The 17,085-nt window shown below is 41.8% G+C and overlaps 2 protein-coding genes across 2 annotated transcripts in view; both read right to left on the reverse strand.

Moving 5' to 3' along the window:
* The window catches only part of dennd1c (DENN domain containing 1C), a 12,882-nt gene extending 4,590 nt beyond the window's left edge, over nt 1-8,292 (reverse strand). The window contains exons 1-15 of the mRNA XM_083926512.1: nt 8,199-8,292; nt 7,330-7,394; nt 6,351-6,394; nt 5,827-5,876; nt 5,633-5,752; nt 5,440-5,509; nt 5,270-5,350; nt 5,119-5,184; nt 3,191-3,244; nt 2,978-3,088; nt 2,555-2,655; nt 2,429-2,474; nt 2,224-2,325; nt 1,162-1,287; nt 822-923 (exon numbers count right to left, since the gene is read on the reverse strand). Coding sequence (XP_083782638.1) covers nt 822-923; nt 1,162-1,287; nt 2,224-2,325; nt 2,429-2,474; nt 2,555-2,655; nt 2,978-3,088; nt 3,191-3,244; nt 5,119-5,184; nt 5,270-5,350; nt 5,440-5,509; nt 5,633-5,752; nt 5,827-5,876; nt 6,351-6,394; nt 7,330-7,394; nt 8,199-8,215 — 1,155 coding nt within the window. The 5' untranslated portion in view covers nt 8,216-8,292. The remainder of the gene's footprint in view (nt 1-821; nt 924-1,161; nt 1,288-2,223; nt 2,326-2,428; nt 2,475-2,554; nt 2,656-2,977; nt 3,089-3,190; nt 3,245-5,118; nt 5,185-5,269; nt 5,351-5,439; nt 5,510-5,632; nt 5,753-5,826; nt 5,877-6,350; nt 6,395-7,329; nt 7,395-8,198) is intronic.
* A 1,070-nt stretch (nt 8,293-9,362) lies between these two features.
* LOC310956002 (tubulin beta-4B chain-like) lies at nt 9,363-13,194 on the reverse strand. The gene is made up of 5 exons (XM_083926086.1): nt 13,013-13,194; nt 11,376-11,484; nt 11,148-11,258; nt 10,571-10,815; nt 9,363-10,491 (listed from the first exon to the last, which is right to left on the reverse strand). The coding sequence occupies exons 1-5, from the start codon at nt 13,067-13,069 to the stop codon at nt 9,679-9,681; spliced, it is 1,335 nt and encodes a 444-aa protein (XP_083782212.1). The 5' UTR covers nt 13,070-13,194; the 3' UTR covers nt 9,363-9,678.
* Nucleotides 13,195-17,085: the final 3,891 nt, after the last annotated feature.

Below are 17,085 nucleotides of genomic sequence, written 5' to 3' on the forward strand. Positions count from 1 at the left end.
AAATATTTGTTTGCTGCTATATTAATGTTGAGTACAGCTTCTTTAATCATGTAAAAAAAAAGCATATATATACCAGGTCTAATATAGCTACAATCCATTAAATTAAGAATCCGCATCAAAGGATAGAAGAGACATTCAGTGTTTTAGGAGTTTTTGTCTTTTGCTTTTGCACATTTCTTGAAACATTTTTTCCAGCACTTATATTTGTAGAAAAACACTAGTTAACCTGCAGCAGGCTGTAATTATCCATAATCTAAAATAAAAATGACATGTTCCTTTGTCACAGTGAAAACCAAGGGGGTCAAACTGTTGAGATGTTTTGTCAGAATAATAGTGGACTCATCTAGTTTCAATCTCGTCCTACATGTTCTCTCTGACACTGAATGCCTACTGTACCAAACTGTTTCTGAATCTAACTGACCGCTATTGTGTATCAGAACAAGGTTTCAAATTCCACGTTGTAAAGAACACTTCAATTTACATGTGAGGAAAAAATATTTTATTTTTCCTACAATGGTCACACTACAATACAGTAGAACATTTTGAAAATGCACCTATCAATATCATAATAACATGTACTGTGGACACAAAACATAGGCCTACACTGTTCAGTCGTGTCCAAGTAAATGTTGTGAAGGATTTCTCATATTGTTTGGATGACTTCAACTGTCATTTGAAAATTGAGCCAAAGCACCTGAGAAAAACTGTAACCAGCTGTACCATTTCACTTCAGTTATCTGCCCAACAAGCCCTTCTCTGGTGTTATAATTGCAGTATCTGTCCAATAGAGGGCAGTAACGGGCATGAGGCACAGTTTGTACCTGTTTGAAGGACTGTAAATGAATGGCACTCTGTAGGAACCGCCTCATACTGGCAGACTTATGATCGAGAAACAGTTCCTCACTGAAGCACAGCTCATCATCCTGCAAAGAAAGATAGACACAACAAAAGAAACGTCCCAAACACAAAATTAGGCATGAGCAGCTGCAAAATGACCAAAGAGCAACACAATTTCACTTTAAACTGTTAAAACAGATTTTTAAAATGTATATACAAATGGCAAACAATACATTTTAACAAACTATTAATTATTTACTCCACGGTTGTCATTTTTATCTTAAGAAATTTAAGAGTTAGTAATAAGCCTTTTGAGCGATTGACCTTGTGACCCTGCAGTGCATCCCTGTAGCCTCCAAACAGCAGAGCCTGAGCTTTCAGAAAGGCCCTTGAGACACCACAGCCAGGAGACACGGCCTGACGCTTCAAACACATCTTCAGCCCGGACATCTGGAGACATATATTTAAGTCTGTGATATAAATTAAAGTTGTAATCCGTAAGATTTGAGATGCCTTGTTTCTAGCGGACTCTTTGGCGATGAGATGCAGTGCAAAAGGTGGGGAAATAAACCTTTTTCTGTAATTTTGCCTTAGTCAGGTGATTGATCGTATAGAGCGCCAGAAAACATGGGAAACTGAGGAGGGTGGGCTAAAATATAGCAAACGCCTGTGACTGTGTTCATACCACTGCAACTGTGTCTAACTGCCGTTTCCATTGCAACTTTTACAGGAACCAATCCAGGAACTTAAAAATCTTGCTGTGTTTTGGTCATGTCTAGATGGTTACCCAAGATTTGCGGAAGTCTCTGGAGATGGTTGAGGTAAGGCACTGACCACTACTGGTTAAGCTTAGAGGTGTATAGGAGTTTTCTCAAATTTAGGGTTACCATCTAGACAAAACTAAATTTGGTTGCTTTTCCATAGTTCCTGGCATCAAAATGTCCCTGCTCTGGTAAAAACACTTTCGCATTAGGGTCAGTTGCTTGACTGGAGAGTTATTGTCTCTAAGTGAAGTCTGTTCCACAGAATCAGGTTATGCTTGTTATTTAAAGTCCTGTTTCACCTGATGACATATGGAGCTCAAGGCAAGAACTAAACTCAGGAGATACATTTGCAGACCTGTTTTCATTTTCACCTCATCTATAGAACTGAACAGATTAGGACAATTAGACTGATAACATACTTTCAAACTTCAACACATGAGGAAACAAAACCATCACCCATTGCTTGGTTACTGTATGAATAAATTCTATACACAGTGCACTTTGTTCGTAACAGCTTGAGCTGTTGGACTTATCTGTGATGTTAAGTGTGAGACAACTTAAACACGTATGTAATCAAATAAACCTACACACATCTTTTTTATCACAGTAGACCATTTATTACCACATCTGAAGGTATCCTTTTAAGATCGTCAAAGGGGGTTTCCAGAGTGTTTGTGTCCACATTCAGAATTACAACTTCCTCCAACCCACGACTCCTCACCTTCTGTCAGACAGACACAGAGACACGGCATGATCTGTTGGGTCTGGTAGATTCATAGGTGTGGTTGTATTTGAGTGACTGTAGATCGTTTTAATCAGTAGTTTACCTCAGATAGACTGGTGTGGACGCCTATTAGGTAAGGCATGGGTGCACTGTAACCAAATAAAAAGGTTTGAATCCATTGTACACAGAAAGGCAGGCGGACAGACAGACAGATAGACAGACTTCTTACCAGCAATAGTCCAGTAGGTGAGGTGGCAGGACAGGGATGAAGATGTGTTGCCAGTACATGGGGTATAACACAGCACTGAGCGCATGCACGCAAGATGTCAGCTACAATTAACACAAAAGGGGTAACTGTTTCAGGAAACAACACACAGAATACACAAGCCTTTTTGTGTGATATACTATAGGCCACATGTGGTGGTCAATTTGTGACTTCAAGGCATCACCCAGTAGTTGTATTCAGCAGAGGCTAAAGTGGTTTGTCTCCAATAGGGTTGGGTGAATGTTAAGGGGTAGGAGTTTGGATTAGACAGGTGTCAAATATTCTTATAGGTTAGGGTTAGTTTCCATAGAATGAACATGCATCTGTAGACAGACGTACTGTAAATAAAGTCCCATAAAAAGTGAATAAACAAAATGTGTGTCTTACAGTGCTGAGTTTGCTGGCAAAGATGAGGATACGTCTCTCAAACAGCATGCTGGCATAGAGCTGAAGCAGGTTCCCCACATCTACTGCCACAATCAGCTCTGTCAAGTTTCTCTGTTAAACCCACAGACACAAGCATTACAGTTTGAACAAAACCCCACCGGCTGTATAATATACAGTACAAACACTTAGTTTAGTTTAATCTTCCATACTCACATTTTCAGGAATGGAAGGAAGGCTTCTGGGGTCTGGAGCGATGAAGTATGGAACCTGGTTAAAGAAAATGAAACAAAACATTAATAAGACAATTTGGGGAATTTAATAGTGTGTGTAGAGTGTTTTTGCTTTCAGCTGACTTCAACATCCTACATACTGTACATGCGTGCATTACATGTAACAGGATCAGGCTTTAGGTTTTTAATCAAAAAATCTGTATCCATCAAATGATGCTGTTGTTAGATACAAACTATTGTTTAAGACGATGTTGTGCTGTAACGTGACCCTTAAATTCTAATCCTTAAGATTTGCTCATGAAATCTGACCCAATTTCTGAGAGTAGTCATGGTGGGCTTTTTTTTTTCTGCAACAGCAATTCAACAACAGCCAGTATTTACATCAAGTACTTATCATAGAGGTTTTTATCAGTGGCGGAGTCCACCATCCCCGCACTGAATTCAAATTGCCCTCACTACCGCTGCACCATATCAAGGCCCATATTCCCAAAACATCGTAAGGCTAAAAGTAGCTCCTGACTTGCTGATTTAGGATTCACTATTTTTCTTAAATTCTGTCCTAACTTTAAGACTCTTTGATTTTTTGGTTTAGCACCAAAATCAGCTCTTAATATGTGAAAAGTTAGAAGTAATCAATAGGACTCCTAAGTCACTAAGAGAAAATCACAACAATCCAAAAATGGCTGCTGCCGCCAATCCGCCTCATAATCGTGTCAACATTATAGAAACTTTAATGACAGGGGGAAAGCTGCATTTTTTTCCAGGTATATATTCCCCATGATTCTTTTTTGTCTTTTGCAGTTATCCTGTCCATGGTTATTGTAACCTGATAATTATGAGCAGGCTATTGAAAACATTGGGGGAGTCCTTTTAAGCCAGGTTTGGAGGTTACTCCCCCCCAAAAAATGTAAAATCAGTCTGATGAACATGCAATTGTGACCTAGTTTGAGAAGGAAAGGAAAGACCAATCATTGTGTCTGACTCACGTCGGGGCAGGTCTACTGAGTAGGTTAATATTTACGTTAAGGCTAAGAAAGGTCACCACAGACACCAGCAGCCAGAATGAGACCCAAGACAGCCACTCACAGTTTCATGAAACATGACTTATCCATAGCAATGGGGTCAACCCCGCTCTTTCTAGTCTAAGACTTCTACCGATTCTTTAGTAAAAGTTGGTCTCAGCAGCTCTGTGAAGAGGTTTTAAGAGGACTCACTTAAGTGCTATTTAGGAGTCCTCCCAGTGGTCAGATAAAATGTTTAATGCATACGGGCCCAGAGCTGTAAGTTATGCTAATGCAAACCAGAATTATTGGACCTGTAGTATTAAACCACATTTGTCGTTACCATGGTAACCACACAGGTCGCCAAAGAAATCAGGACTTAAATCATATGGATTGTAACCTTATTCATATTTTCTCTATTTTATCACCACATGATTGTTTAAGATGAAAAATGGTTTTAATCAGATGGATGATCTCTTATTTTGAAATGAAACGAATACAAATCCACAAAATGCAACAGCTTTGAGTCACATGGAGGCCTTTCCCGTAAGACAAAACATTCATCATCCGATTCAATCGTTGTCAGACAGGTGAATTGTGGCCATTGAATGTAGTGATAACTTTTTAAGCAGGTGCAATTTGTTCTGGGTCAGTAAAATCATGGGTTTTGTGTGGGTTAGGGACAACAAGTCAACTATTCCAAAAGGTTAGGGTTAGGGTCACAATGGATGGCAGATGTTAGTGCAAATCATTCAAATTGTGTTAAATTCGGCTTAAACATTTGATTAGAGGGGTGAGTGACAAGGTTTTAGTTGACACACATCCAGTTTAGCCATCAAGCACAGAAAGCTAAAGTAACTATATCCACTCGGCCGTTATTCCAGACCACATGAACCCCCGTGGGACTCACCCCCTCTTCTCTCTCTGGGTGTCCAACAGGATGGGACACATCTGTGCTGACCAATAACTGCTCTCCCTCAGAAAGAAACACAAAACACTAACCACTGACACAAAACAGTCAAGTGTGACTCCGGATTCTCAATGGATAATTAGAGATTTACCATCTGCAGAGTGACAGATCCAGCTGCCAGTGGTAAGGGCTGCTTGTAGAGCGCAGCCAACAGCGTTTTCATCTCATTGGTCTGTTGAGAAGATGACGGTCATTATCTTTACGATGCTCATACGTACAGATGAAGAGCAGAAAGATTACACACAAGCAACGGAAACTCACCTGTCCTTTTGTGAGATAATCAGCCAAGTTGTTGAGAAGTTTGTAAAAAACTTCAAACCACGGAAGATAACTGTTGTCAAATTAATTAAAAATGGATTTCATTATAATGTTAAAGGCATGGTTCAACTTGGCAAGAGAAGTACTCTTTCAATACCACACTCACACACATTCACACACTCTCACACAATTGTACCTCAGTATACAAAGGCAGGTATGTGTGTTTTTGGTGAGACGGCAAAAGCCAAACCGCTGGCATCCCTCAAGGTCAGTCAAAACAAAAGTAAAGTGCTGCACGGCCACTCCCTCCCTCGCTCTGTGCAGATAAATATATGAGTGTCGGACATATAGAATAACAGAGAGGCTAAAATGTAACCAATAAAAACTCACCTTTGAATGTCATATGGGAAGCAGAACCTGGGTAAAGTTTGACAGGACTCCTGGAGTGGAATAGAATTGCGTGTGTAAAATTAAAAGTAAAAAAGCAAGTCTAATAATCTACTGACATGATAGAGGCTCTGTGACATATTCACAATGTTAATGTTAGTCAGGTTTAATTGATCATGTTTGCTATCACAGTCCACCGTGTTTGCATGTGAGCATTTTCTAATCAGGATTTAACAACAAAGTACAGCTGTTCATAAACCAAAGTACTTGATATATTACAAGTTTGACCAGATGATGGCGCTTTATGAAAAATTCAGTGGGTAACCAAAGTGTTTAGAATTCATCATGAGGGGGGCACGAATGTCTGTTCCAAATCCCATGGCAATCCATCCAATAGTTGTACCAACAGTTTAATCCCTAGAGCAACGTTGCTAGCATGGATTAAAAACAAGATACCATGAAAGTTTTAGCGCAATACGTCCAGAAAATATTATAGCTTTGCATGAGCAGGAGATGTGCTTGGCTACCTCATCGCTGAAGTCCTCTGGAAACTGAAACAGTACACCAGGATCTGTAATATTAAAAATAATGAGAATTACATGAATTTTTATTTTATTTTGTGAAAATTGAAATGTTCCATGTCTTTTTTTAATTTATAAAGATAGTTGTGATGCTATACAAATACTGTCTTGGAATCAAAACTCTCAATCCACAGAGAAATGCACACAGCCTGTATTCAGAAAGTGTCTCTTTAAACGAGCCGTCAGGACTTCTGTACGGTTGTGCTGTCACAACTATACTATATATGTGAAATACAGTGCCGCTTCAGAGCTGTTACAGTCATTCTGACACATTGAGAAAAATAATGTGTCTTTGAACATTAAAGCATGTAAACATGTTCTATTAGAAACCCAAAATACAAGTATGAACCTGAAAATGAGCTTCATATGGGACCTTTGAGGATCCCATCAGGCCCCAATGAGTGAAATAGAAAGTTAAAATAAAGGTTTCAAGTCAATCAAAAGTAATTAGCCTTCTTTAAGCCTTTCAACTCACACTCAGCTGCTCAGTTTGTCAGATTACCACAACACGCTCACATCTGGCTCAAGTGAGACTAGACAGGCTGCTGTGTGGTTTTTCTGATCACATGACAGGAAGTATGAGCAACTCTTACCTCGGCAGAAACACAGTGGGTCTTGTCATCTTATCATTTTATTACACATTCAATAATCAGTGTTGCTTTTTAACATTGAAGCAAATTTCAGTTAACCCTCAGATGGTGCATTACATCATGTGGGAAAATGACAAGAAGAAGGTAAACAGGAAGTCACAGGAGGAATTTAAGGAACAATTTTAATCAACTTCTCTAATGCACACAAACCACTCTGCACATCACAATGGTTCTATAACAGACAGCACACGTTCAGTACTTCACAGAGGCTTGGCAGTAATTTCTAATATTGTCTGGCCCAAGTTTGCTGTTGGGAATGAACACAGAGGACTCACCTTTGTCTCTGGCTACTGGACAGGTTGCTTCAAAAAACCAGTAGAAGGTTCGCTCTGGGTTTTGTCTGACAAGAAAGAGATTCACAGCACGATGTGAGATTCGACTCACAGTTACCCACCAATGTCCACATTAAAGCCCAGATATTCCGATGAATCTGCCCAGCATTTATTATATCACTTAAATCAAAATTTCACAAAAACCTAGTAGATTATGCTCTCAGGTACATTTTTGTACTGTACCGTAAAATTTGAGGTACAGTACTTGTGCTTTACTTGAGTATATTTCCATTCTATGCTACTTCTACTCTACTACATCTCAGAGGTAAATATTGTACAGTACTTATTTTTCTCCAATGCATGTATTTGATAACTTTTGTATCTAGTTACTTCGCTGATTGAGATTATTGATACAAAATATCAATCAACTCATACATTATGATGTATTATTACAGATTATTATCTTAATAACTCTCCGGTTATTTATAAAGCAATAGCTCCATCTCAGCTGTAACATTAAACTTGTAAACACATTAATGCATCAATAATTATAATACCATTTTAGGATATACTGTATACTATTCTGAAATGGGCCATTCTTCATAGTGAACACATTCAGTTTTAGTACTTTAAAATATATATTAATGATGTTTAAGTGTGATTACATAAAAAATAATTAGAAGATGAATATTTTGCACGGCTATGAACAAGAACAGGTCCACCAAGAAGTCTATGGCAACACATAAAGGGCAACAGAGCTGCTGCAGGAAACTTCCTGCGCAGTTGTGAGAGGAAGTAATAAAAACCACAAGAACAGACTTGACGGGCAGAGTGATGATGGAAGTCGAGCAAAAATGACACGATTAACTCACTTCAGTCTGGAGCCCATGCTATCTGGATGTGTCTGTGTCCATGTGTTCGTCCAGGAGGGCAGAGATCTTCAGCAGGTGTACCAGATGATTGTCATACCTTCGATGGAGCAGTGGTGGCAGACAACAGCGGTAGCAGCAGTCTGCACAATCAGCGCAATCCAAGTGACAGAACACTTCCTGATCTATGTCAGTATGTGTATATATACGTATGACGTCTGCTTCAAGACTACCTCTCTAAGCTCTCAGCATTCCTATTCATTTGATAGTGTGGTCTTTACCTCCATTTGTAAAGTGTCCTGAGATAACTTTTGTTATGAATGGGCACTGTAAATAAAATCTAATTTAATTTATATAGAATTTTTGTTCGATTTCATTCAATTTAAGGTTTTCTGTTTGTTAAGAACTTCTCGTCTTTGTTTTTTAAATGATCAGCCATCAGGTCTAAAGGTACCCTGTTGCATCTATAATTCATTAATAATGTTGTAGTATTTCAAGAACAGAGCTGATGTTGACAATCTGTTTATTGCTTGGTTCAGGTAGAAAAAACATGAATTGTATTTGTGTCATATAGCTTACCCATGAAGTGTACATAGAAAGCTATCTGCAATGGTGTGTCTTGCAATTGTTCAAATAAACAGGTTTTAAAATCCTCTGCTTTTCCCTCCAAAGTATTTCTGACACGACATAACAGGATTCATAGTGGAAAAGAGGCAACAATATATCCACATACTGCTCAGAAAGGAACTAAACCCATAGATCTCATTACTGCCTCTAAGTGGTGCTCAGGCCCAACTGCTTAATCTGTAGACAATGCATGTCTCCATTTTGGTTTGCCTTCAGACTGTGGCATCTAAAGTCAAACTGAAAGATGAACTTCAGCTTCATCAAAGGTTTTTTGATACTGTTTAAAGTAGTTTACTTCTGGACACATTGCGCACATAAACATACAGTGTATGGGTTCATTATTTTCCCTATAATGTTTAGATTACATTTTAATATGTATTCCAATTCAAAATGTATCACACAGAAGAACAGCAAACAAACAAACAAATAACAAGCAAACAAAGGGATTTGCTCCAAACTAATTTATTTCAAGCAATGCCAAAAAAGACCAGTTATCAAATTTGCGTGTCTTGAACAGTTTTATTAAATAATCGTTCCTGTTTGACTGATGATGGTAAATGGACATAAACAGAAAGCCACTGACAAAAGACCACAAGCAAATCTTTGTTAGCTACCTCTATATTAGCACTGTGATGGGAGAGCCAATTTAGTGCTGTGAATTGTACTCTAACTGGAGGAAAAGGGGAGAGGTGGAGACAAGAGGAAACAAAAGTATTCCAGGGATAAGATAACAGGAAAAGGAGAGCACAGTGAAACAAAAGTGGGAGAAAGAGAGCAGATAAGGGTTGAAATAAGTGGATGGGTGGTTGGATGGCGTTATGACGAATGCATATGAGAAATCATGAGTGATTTAGCCTTAGGCCACCTCCTCCTCTCCCTCCTCCTCAAATTCTCCCTCCTCAGCCGTGGCGTCCTGGTACTGCTGGTACTCGGACACCAAGTCGTTCATGTTGCTCTCTGCCTCTGTGAACTCCATCTCGTCCATGCCCTCGCCGGTGTACCAGTGGAGGAAGGCCTTGCGGCGGAACATGGCGGTGAACTGCTCAGAGATACGCTTGAACAGCTCCTGGATGGCCGTGCTGTTGCCGATGAAGGTGGCGGCCATTTTGAGCCCACGGGGCGGGATGTCACACACGGCTGTCTTGACGTTGTTGGGGATCCACTCCACGAAGTAGCTGCTGTTCTTGTTCTGCACATTCAGCATCTGCTCATCCACCTCCTTCATGGACATGCGGCCGCGGAACACGGCGGCCACGGTCAGGTAGCGTCCGTGGCGCGGATCACAGGCAGCCATCATGTTCTTGGCGTCGAACATCTGCTGTGTGAGTTCTGGCACAGAGAGGGCTCTGTACTGCTGGCTGCCTCTGCTGGTGAGAGGGGCGAAGCCAGGCATGAAGAAATGCAGACGAGGGAAGGGCACCATGTTGACGGCCAGTTTGCGGAGGTCAGCGTTTAGCTGGCCGGGGAAACGCAGGCAAGTTGTCACCCCGCTCATGGTGGCAGAAACCAGGTGGTTGAGGTCTCCATAAGTGGGTGTGGTGAGTTTGAGGGTGCGGAAGCAGATGTCATACAGGGCCTCGTTGTCAATGCAGTAAGTCTCGTCTGTGTTCTCAACCAGCTGGTGGACAGACAGGGTGGCGTTGTAGGGCTCCACCACTGTGTCTGACACCTGCAGGCACAATGGGCAAGGGTCAGGGAGGATAAAAACAAGCCAGAAAAGGAAAAAGACACCAACATGATCACTGTACCTTAGGCGAGGGCACCACACTGAAGGTGTTCATGATACGATCGGGGTACTCCTCACGGATCTTGCTGATAAGTAGAGTTCCCATACCAGAGCCGGTACCACCGCCCAAGGAGTGTGTAAGCTGGAAGCCCTGCAAGCAGTCGCAGCTCTCAGCCTCCTTCCTCACCACATCCATGACAGAGTCCACCAGCTCGGCTCCCTCTGTGTAGTGGCCCTTTGCCCAGTTGTTACCGGCTCCACTCTGGCCTGGAAGGAAAGGGCTAATTACAACTCCCCCTTTAAATATTCAGCCTTTTTTATCAAGTCAAAAGGTCTTAATTTAATAATGTTTTATTTATCTATGTATGGATTACAACCACTCTCTAATATGCTAATAATTGAAGGTCCCATATTGTAAAAAGTGAGATTTCCATGTCTTTTTTCAATCATATAGCAGGTATAAATAGTGAAAAAAATAATGATCTTTTTATATTTAAGCATGTAAACATGTTCTAGTAGAAACCTGAAAATGAAGTTTCCTTTTCCTATGTAATAACCAACATGTGTGTGTGTGTTTGTGTCTATGGCTGATCATATACCGAAGACAAAGTTGTCGGGTCTGAAGATCTGCCCGAAGGGACCGGAACGGACAGAGTCCATAGTGCCTGGCTCCAGGTCCACTAAGATGGCCCTCGGCACGTACTTCCCACCTGGAACACAAAGACACGTATCAGAACTGTTTTCATTAGAAAAGAAAAGGTGTGCTCTTCAAACACCCTCCTTCGCAACAGAATATACAGCATGTGCTTGTTTTTAAACGTCCTGACCTGAAGCCTCATTATAGTAGACGTTGATTCTGTCCAGCTGCAGGTCACTGTCTCCATGGTAAGTTCCTGTTGGGTCGATGCCATGCTCATCACTGATCACCTCCCAGAACTACAGACAGGGTGATGGGTTAGATTAGACAGAGACCAGTTAATTACAACTTGCAGAACACAGACGGACCAAACAAGTAATCTGAAGATATCACCGTGTGACAGCCAGTGTTCAACGTTTTATAAACCAAATGATTAATCGATTAAGTTAAAGAGTAGCTGAGGGAATAATAGATCATAAACGAGGAAAAATTATTTGATGCAGGGATAGTAATAAAATACCTACCATTATCATTGCAATTAAATATGTGGCCTAGGCTAATATGTGTGTGTGTGTGTGTGTGTGTGTAGGAGTGGGCGATATGACGATATTGGATCTTGAATGATCAGACGTGCTGCCCAGCTGCCAAAGCAGAGAGATCGTAGTATCGTCTGTAGGGCACATTCTATATGTTGCTGTTCTGCGCAGACGCATCGGAATTGTTTTCTCAGCTTAATCACACTATTGGCGAGTCCGCCTCATGCCCACAAAGACACGCCGATCAGCCAATCATAGGGAACTATAGGCAGTGACAAGGATTCCTCATCCACCATCCTGTTTGATTCAGAGAGTAGATTCAGGAGAACGTAATTCTGTATAGCAGCACGGCAGTGTCAGACTCCCGCGTCGCTTATTCAAAGAATGTGTGGAAAAAGCTGAAAAAGATGCCTCTGAAAAAAGCAGATAAATGTTCTGTGCACCAGCGGTGTGAGCGAGCGCGTCACTTCACAGAGGCAGCCTTATGCCCAAACCCTGTCACGCACACAGTCACACAAGATCAGATTGTAACATGACGAACCTTTTAAACCACCTAAAGAGACAGCACCCGAACAGTATGCTGAGAAACAACGAGGAGACCAGCAGAGGCAACAGGCAGCTTTAGGTAGCGCTTGTTAAATGTCCATTGTACTTGGCACAAGGTGTCAAACTTGCACAAACTGATGAAAACATGTTCAGAAAGGTTCTGTGGCCTAAATGCTCTGTTTTATATATATATATATATATATATATATATATATATATATATATATATATATATATATATATATATATATATATATATATTTAGGGCTATTTTTACATAGGAAAATACTTTGGTTGCACTGTTCAGTAACTTGCTAAATTGTTACAAATAAATCTAAAAAAAACGTGATAAAATCCTGATCATGATTTTACTGTAAAAAAAAAATCTTGATATGATATTTTTGCCATATCACCCTTCCCATGTGGGTGTCCGTGTGTGTTGAAAAACTGTCTGAGCCACACCCCTCTCTCCAACCACACACACAGTTACACACACACACACACACAGTGTTGTTCTGTCACAGCAGCGGGGACGTCTCGTCTTGCCACCGGCCATCCTAAAGGATGCTTTTGTGCGCTGCCTGCCTCCACTCTTACACAACACTTTCCACTCCTCTGTGTTGACCTATTTAGTATTTCCTGTGGGCGACACGGTCTCTTAATAGGCACACGCGTAGGCATAAACACCTGATTAAACTTGAATCCAATCCCATAAAAACCGTGTTGTGCGCGTGTTTTTTCATACCTTTGCTCCAATCTGGTTCCCGCACTGCCCGGCCTGCAGGTGCACGATCTCACGCATGTTGTCGCTGCGGTGTGGGGGAGTCTCACAGAGAAGCAGGGCCTCCGGTTCTTTGGCTGTTCGGTTCTGAGCCCTCCCGGTTGGATCGACAGTCTGGCTGAATGGCGGAGGCGCTGTGGCTGCGTTGTAAGCTCTCTCGTCTCTCGCCACCCCACTTACGCGGCTGCGCCGTTCATCCCGATGCTGCAGCATGACGTCATCTCCATGGCAACGGGAACCGGGCTCTGCCGGAAAAAAACGGGCCTGCCCGGGCTTGGCGTGTGTTGTTGTGGTATTGGCATGGATGTGAGATAACGCAGGAAGGATAAACAACCGAGCCCAACTTTGTTCTTAAAGCTAGATTCAAGGGGTTGACTGTCTGCTGCCCTCAGCACGGGCAGTTCATCACTAAAGATGGAGCCTGAGGGTTAGAAAAACGATGTTTTCAAGATAATCTCCACCACTAGCTCACAGCTAGTCTTACAATGACGTGGCACGTGTGCCTGGCTTTCTTTAGTAATTTCTCGGATAATAGTAATGTTGTAATGTTGGCATGCAATGGATTAGCTTGTGACATGCAGGGGCTTGCAGGGATGTGAACTTGTTTTTGTTTTTTTTGTTTTTTTTTCATTTCCATTTGGCCTATTTCTTATTTTGCTGAAGAGTATTTATTAATTTTGAATAGTTTTTTTTCTTTAAACGTGGGCCTGTTTCTTGTTTTCTACCTCTTTAAATTGTTTCCTATTGTGACACATGAATTTGACAACAAGGATTTATAAAGTCATTTATAAGTCAAGTTCGTTTGACCCGTGTGAGTGCGACTGTACCATGTCTAGGCCTACGCCCGAGTGGGCTTCTGCACGGCACAATTGCACATGTTCGAGCATGAGCATGAGCATAGAGGGTATTTCGACTTTTCTAAAGTTGTAAACATTCATTCATTCATTCATCTTCAACCGCTTATCCCGGGGTCGGGGTCGCGGGGGTGCTGGAGCCGATCCCAGCTGACATCGGGCGTGAGGCGGGGTACACCCTGGATAGGACGCCAGTCTATCACAGGGCACATAGAGACGTACAGAGACAGACAACCATTCACACCTACGGGCAATTTTAGACTCATCAATTAACCTAACACGTGCATGTCTTTGGACTGTGGGAGGAAACCGGAGAACCCGGAGAAAACCCACGCAGACACGGGGAGAACATGCAAACTCCTTCTTGCTGTGAGGCGACAGTGCTAACCACTACACCACCGTGTAGCCCATAAGTTGTAAACATAAACATTCTAAATGTGTCCAAGTTTGATTCCTGTTGCAGTGAATGTGAACGACATCAGCTGCCAGGAAGTTAACAAGGACAGAGGCTGTTGCCTAGCAATGGAATTCCATTAAATAGTTCTAGGTGTACCATGTCTTAACAGCAGGCGAGCGTTCGATAATTCCTTTCTAATTCCTCCTTCCCCTCATTGACGCTATCTGTCCAAACTTATTCATAGAATGTGTGGAACAAGCTGTAAAATATGCCCCTTTATACAGTCTGCTCCACTCTCTAGAGCCAGTCACTTCACAAATGCGGCTGTCTGCCTAAAGCTACCACACACACACACACACGCGCACACACACACACACACACACACACACACACACACACAAACACACACACAGTCACGCACACACATGCAGTGACACTCATTTCCTCCGAGCCTCTTCTGGCTGCACCTTATCCAGTATAGGTACAACAGCACATTTATTTAGGTTTTGTAGTGAAATGAGGATGAGGCTAACTCATCATTTCAACTTCATGGCGCTCGCTCATGTTGCACGCTGCTACACAACAAGAGGCAATTGTGCCTTGGCCTGGATCTTTTGAACAAGTGTGAGTGCAGGACAGGCCTGGTCAGCGAGAGAGAGGGTGGACAATTACGCTTAAGTACGACTCGGATCAACCAGGGCCAAGTGTTAGTCTTTTTGACTTTATATTGTCTTTTCTTATGGGTTGCCTATGTTTACATGCACACATTGTATCCTGGTTACAAGTGAAATCCTGGTTTTGATCAAAATTAGGATGTGATGTTTGCACAGAACATGGACAAACCTGTTCTGGGGCTAAAATGCACTGTCAGACCCAACCCCTCACACTGCCTTCTGTGAACTGGTTCATTCATTCATTCATTCATCTTCAACTGCTTGTCCCTGTCAGGGAGCCAATCCCAGGTGACATCGGGCATGAGGCGGGGTACACCCTGGACAGGACGCCAGTCTATCACAGGGCACATAGAGACGAACAGAGACAGACAACCATTCACACCTAAGGGCAGTTTTTAGTCATCAATTAACCTAACACATGCATGTCTTTGGACGGTGGGAGGAAACCGGAGTACCCGGAGAAAACCCACGCAGACACGGGGAGAACATGCAAACTCCACACAGAAAGGCCTCCAGTCGGGATGCGAACCTAGAACCTTCTTGCTGTGAGGCGACAGTGCTAACCACAACACCACCGTGTAACAATGTACAGGTTCAGTATTTGTCAAATGAACTAAGTCCTATGACATCTATCTATAAATACAAAAATGTTTATGCCTGGTTCAAATATGCAACGGCTACATAGCAAAATTCCCAGTGAAAAAGACATGAGGACACAACCTCAGTGTTCTCAGTGAATATCTTGCTGTTGTTCATCATTAGGAAGCAGCTCGTTGTTTTGTTTGTTCTGTTGCCCATAGAGACAGGAAGTTTGAAGACGGAGACAGGAAGGGATTCAGGAAGGAAGAAGAATGTGACAGTCTGCAAACGAAATGGCATTCCCCAACCTTTTCTTGCAGGCATCCCAAAGAAATATCCAAGGTGAGTAAGAATGTGAAATACAATCACGTGATCACTCACTGAACAGCAGTCGTATACATAAGGTCGTATCAACAGGATCCTGAAACAATCTGGATATACAGTATCTGGATTCGTGATTGCAGACCATGCTACTGACAAGGGGTGGGTAAAAATATTGATTCCTCAATGCATTGCAATTCTATATTGATCTAGAAAATCCTGAAATTGATTTCTATCCAGTGTAATGCCCTGGTCCAGTGGGTGTTGTGGAAAACGCTGTAATGTGATTTTTGTTCTACGGCGGCCCCGCTCAACCACACAAAGCTTATTCAAACACAATGGCGCCTGCCCGCCTGCCGCGAGTAGCAGCAGCCCTAACCGTCACTAGCTTGACTAACACAACCATATCTCAAGAAGATTTGGTCTGGGAACCACCCGAGAATTTTTTTTGCCCAGAGCCGTTTATTGGGCGCTACGAATGTCCATCAAATGCATCTGTACATGGCTCATAGGCAATTGTATCAATTATACCAGATGACATATGTAGAGCGACAGAAATTTGATGAGGAAGATGATGGGTCAGAGATTCATGTGTACACGATGGTGTTGAGTGACTATTGCTGTTTGAGCAAGACAAACATGAGGGAAGATGGTAGCACTATATATGGAAAATCTACAGACAGGTTTTTATCGAAAAAACACAGATATGTGATCCATAGATGTAAACAAACTACAAGCTTTGTTGTGTGGCATAGACGTTGTCATCGTCTTCCTGTCCCTCCCCATTCAGTGATGCTTCCCTCACTGAGGTGAAAATCAGATCCATTGAATTCAGGCTGCCGAGCAGGGCGGAAATAAATTGTGGGCAAGGCAGCTTGGGTATACCCAGGCTAAAAAGGCCAAAATCTGTCGCGTAAAGGTGTTTTGGAGCGTTGCCACCATGGACCACTTCCGATCTGACGGCTTTGAGCAGTCAACTTCTGGTCATAACCAAATTCTGTGTATAAGTTTTCCTGTGCAGAACCTGTTCATGAAGCAATTTTAATAGTAATAATAATACTATCTACTATCTTTTCTTAATTTATGTCTGCGTCTGTTTGTTCTAAATCAATACAAATATTGCACACATTATTATTTAACAATTATCAGAAGGTTCTCCAAAGAACTATTTGTGTATTTCTGTCATTTACACTACTAACTGAATCAGTATCG

This window comes from Echiichthys vipera (genome assembly GCF_963691815.1).
Source record: "Echiichthys vipera genome assembly, chromosome: 2".
Lineage (NCBI taxonomy): Eukaryota > Metazoa > Chordata > Actinopteri > Perciformes > Trachinidae > Echiichthys > Echiichthys vipera.

Excerpts from the sequence above, each read along its gene's own strand:
- LOC310956002 (XM_083926086.1), bottom strand. The coding sequence starts at position 13,069 with ATGCGTGAGATCGTGCACCTGCAGGCCGGGCAGTGCGGGAACCAGATT. Across the intron at positions 11,259-11,375 it reads CTACTATAATGAGGCTTCAG|GTGGGAAGTACGTGCCGAGG; the intron begins GTCAGGACGTTT and ends TTTGTGTTCCAG. Across the intron at positions 10,492-10,570 it reads GTGTGGTGCCCTCGCCTAAG|GTGTCAGACACAGTGGTGGA; the intron begins GTACAGTGATCA and ends TTGTGCCTGCAG.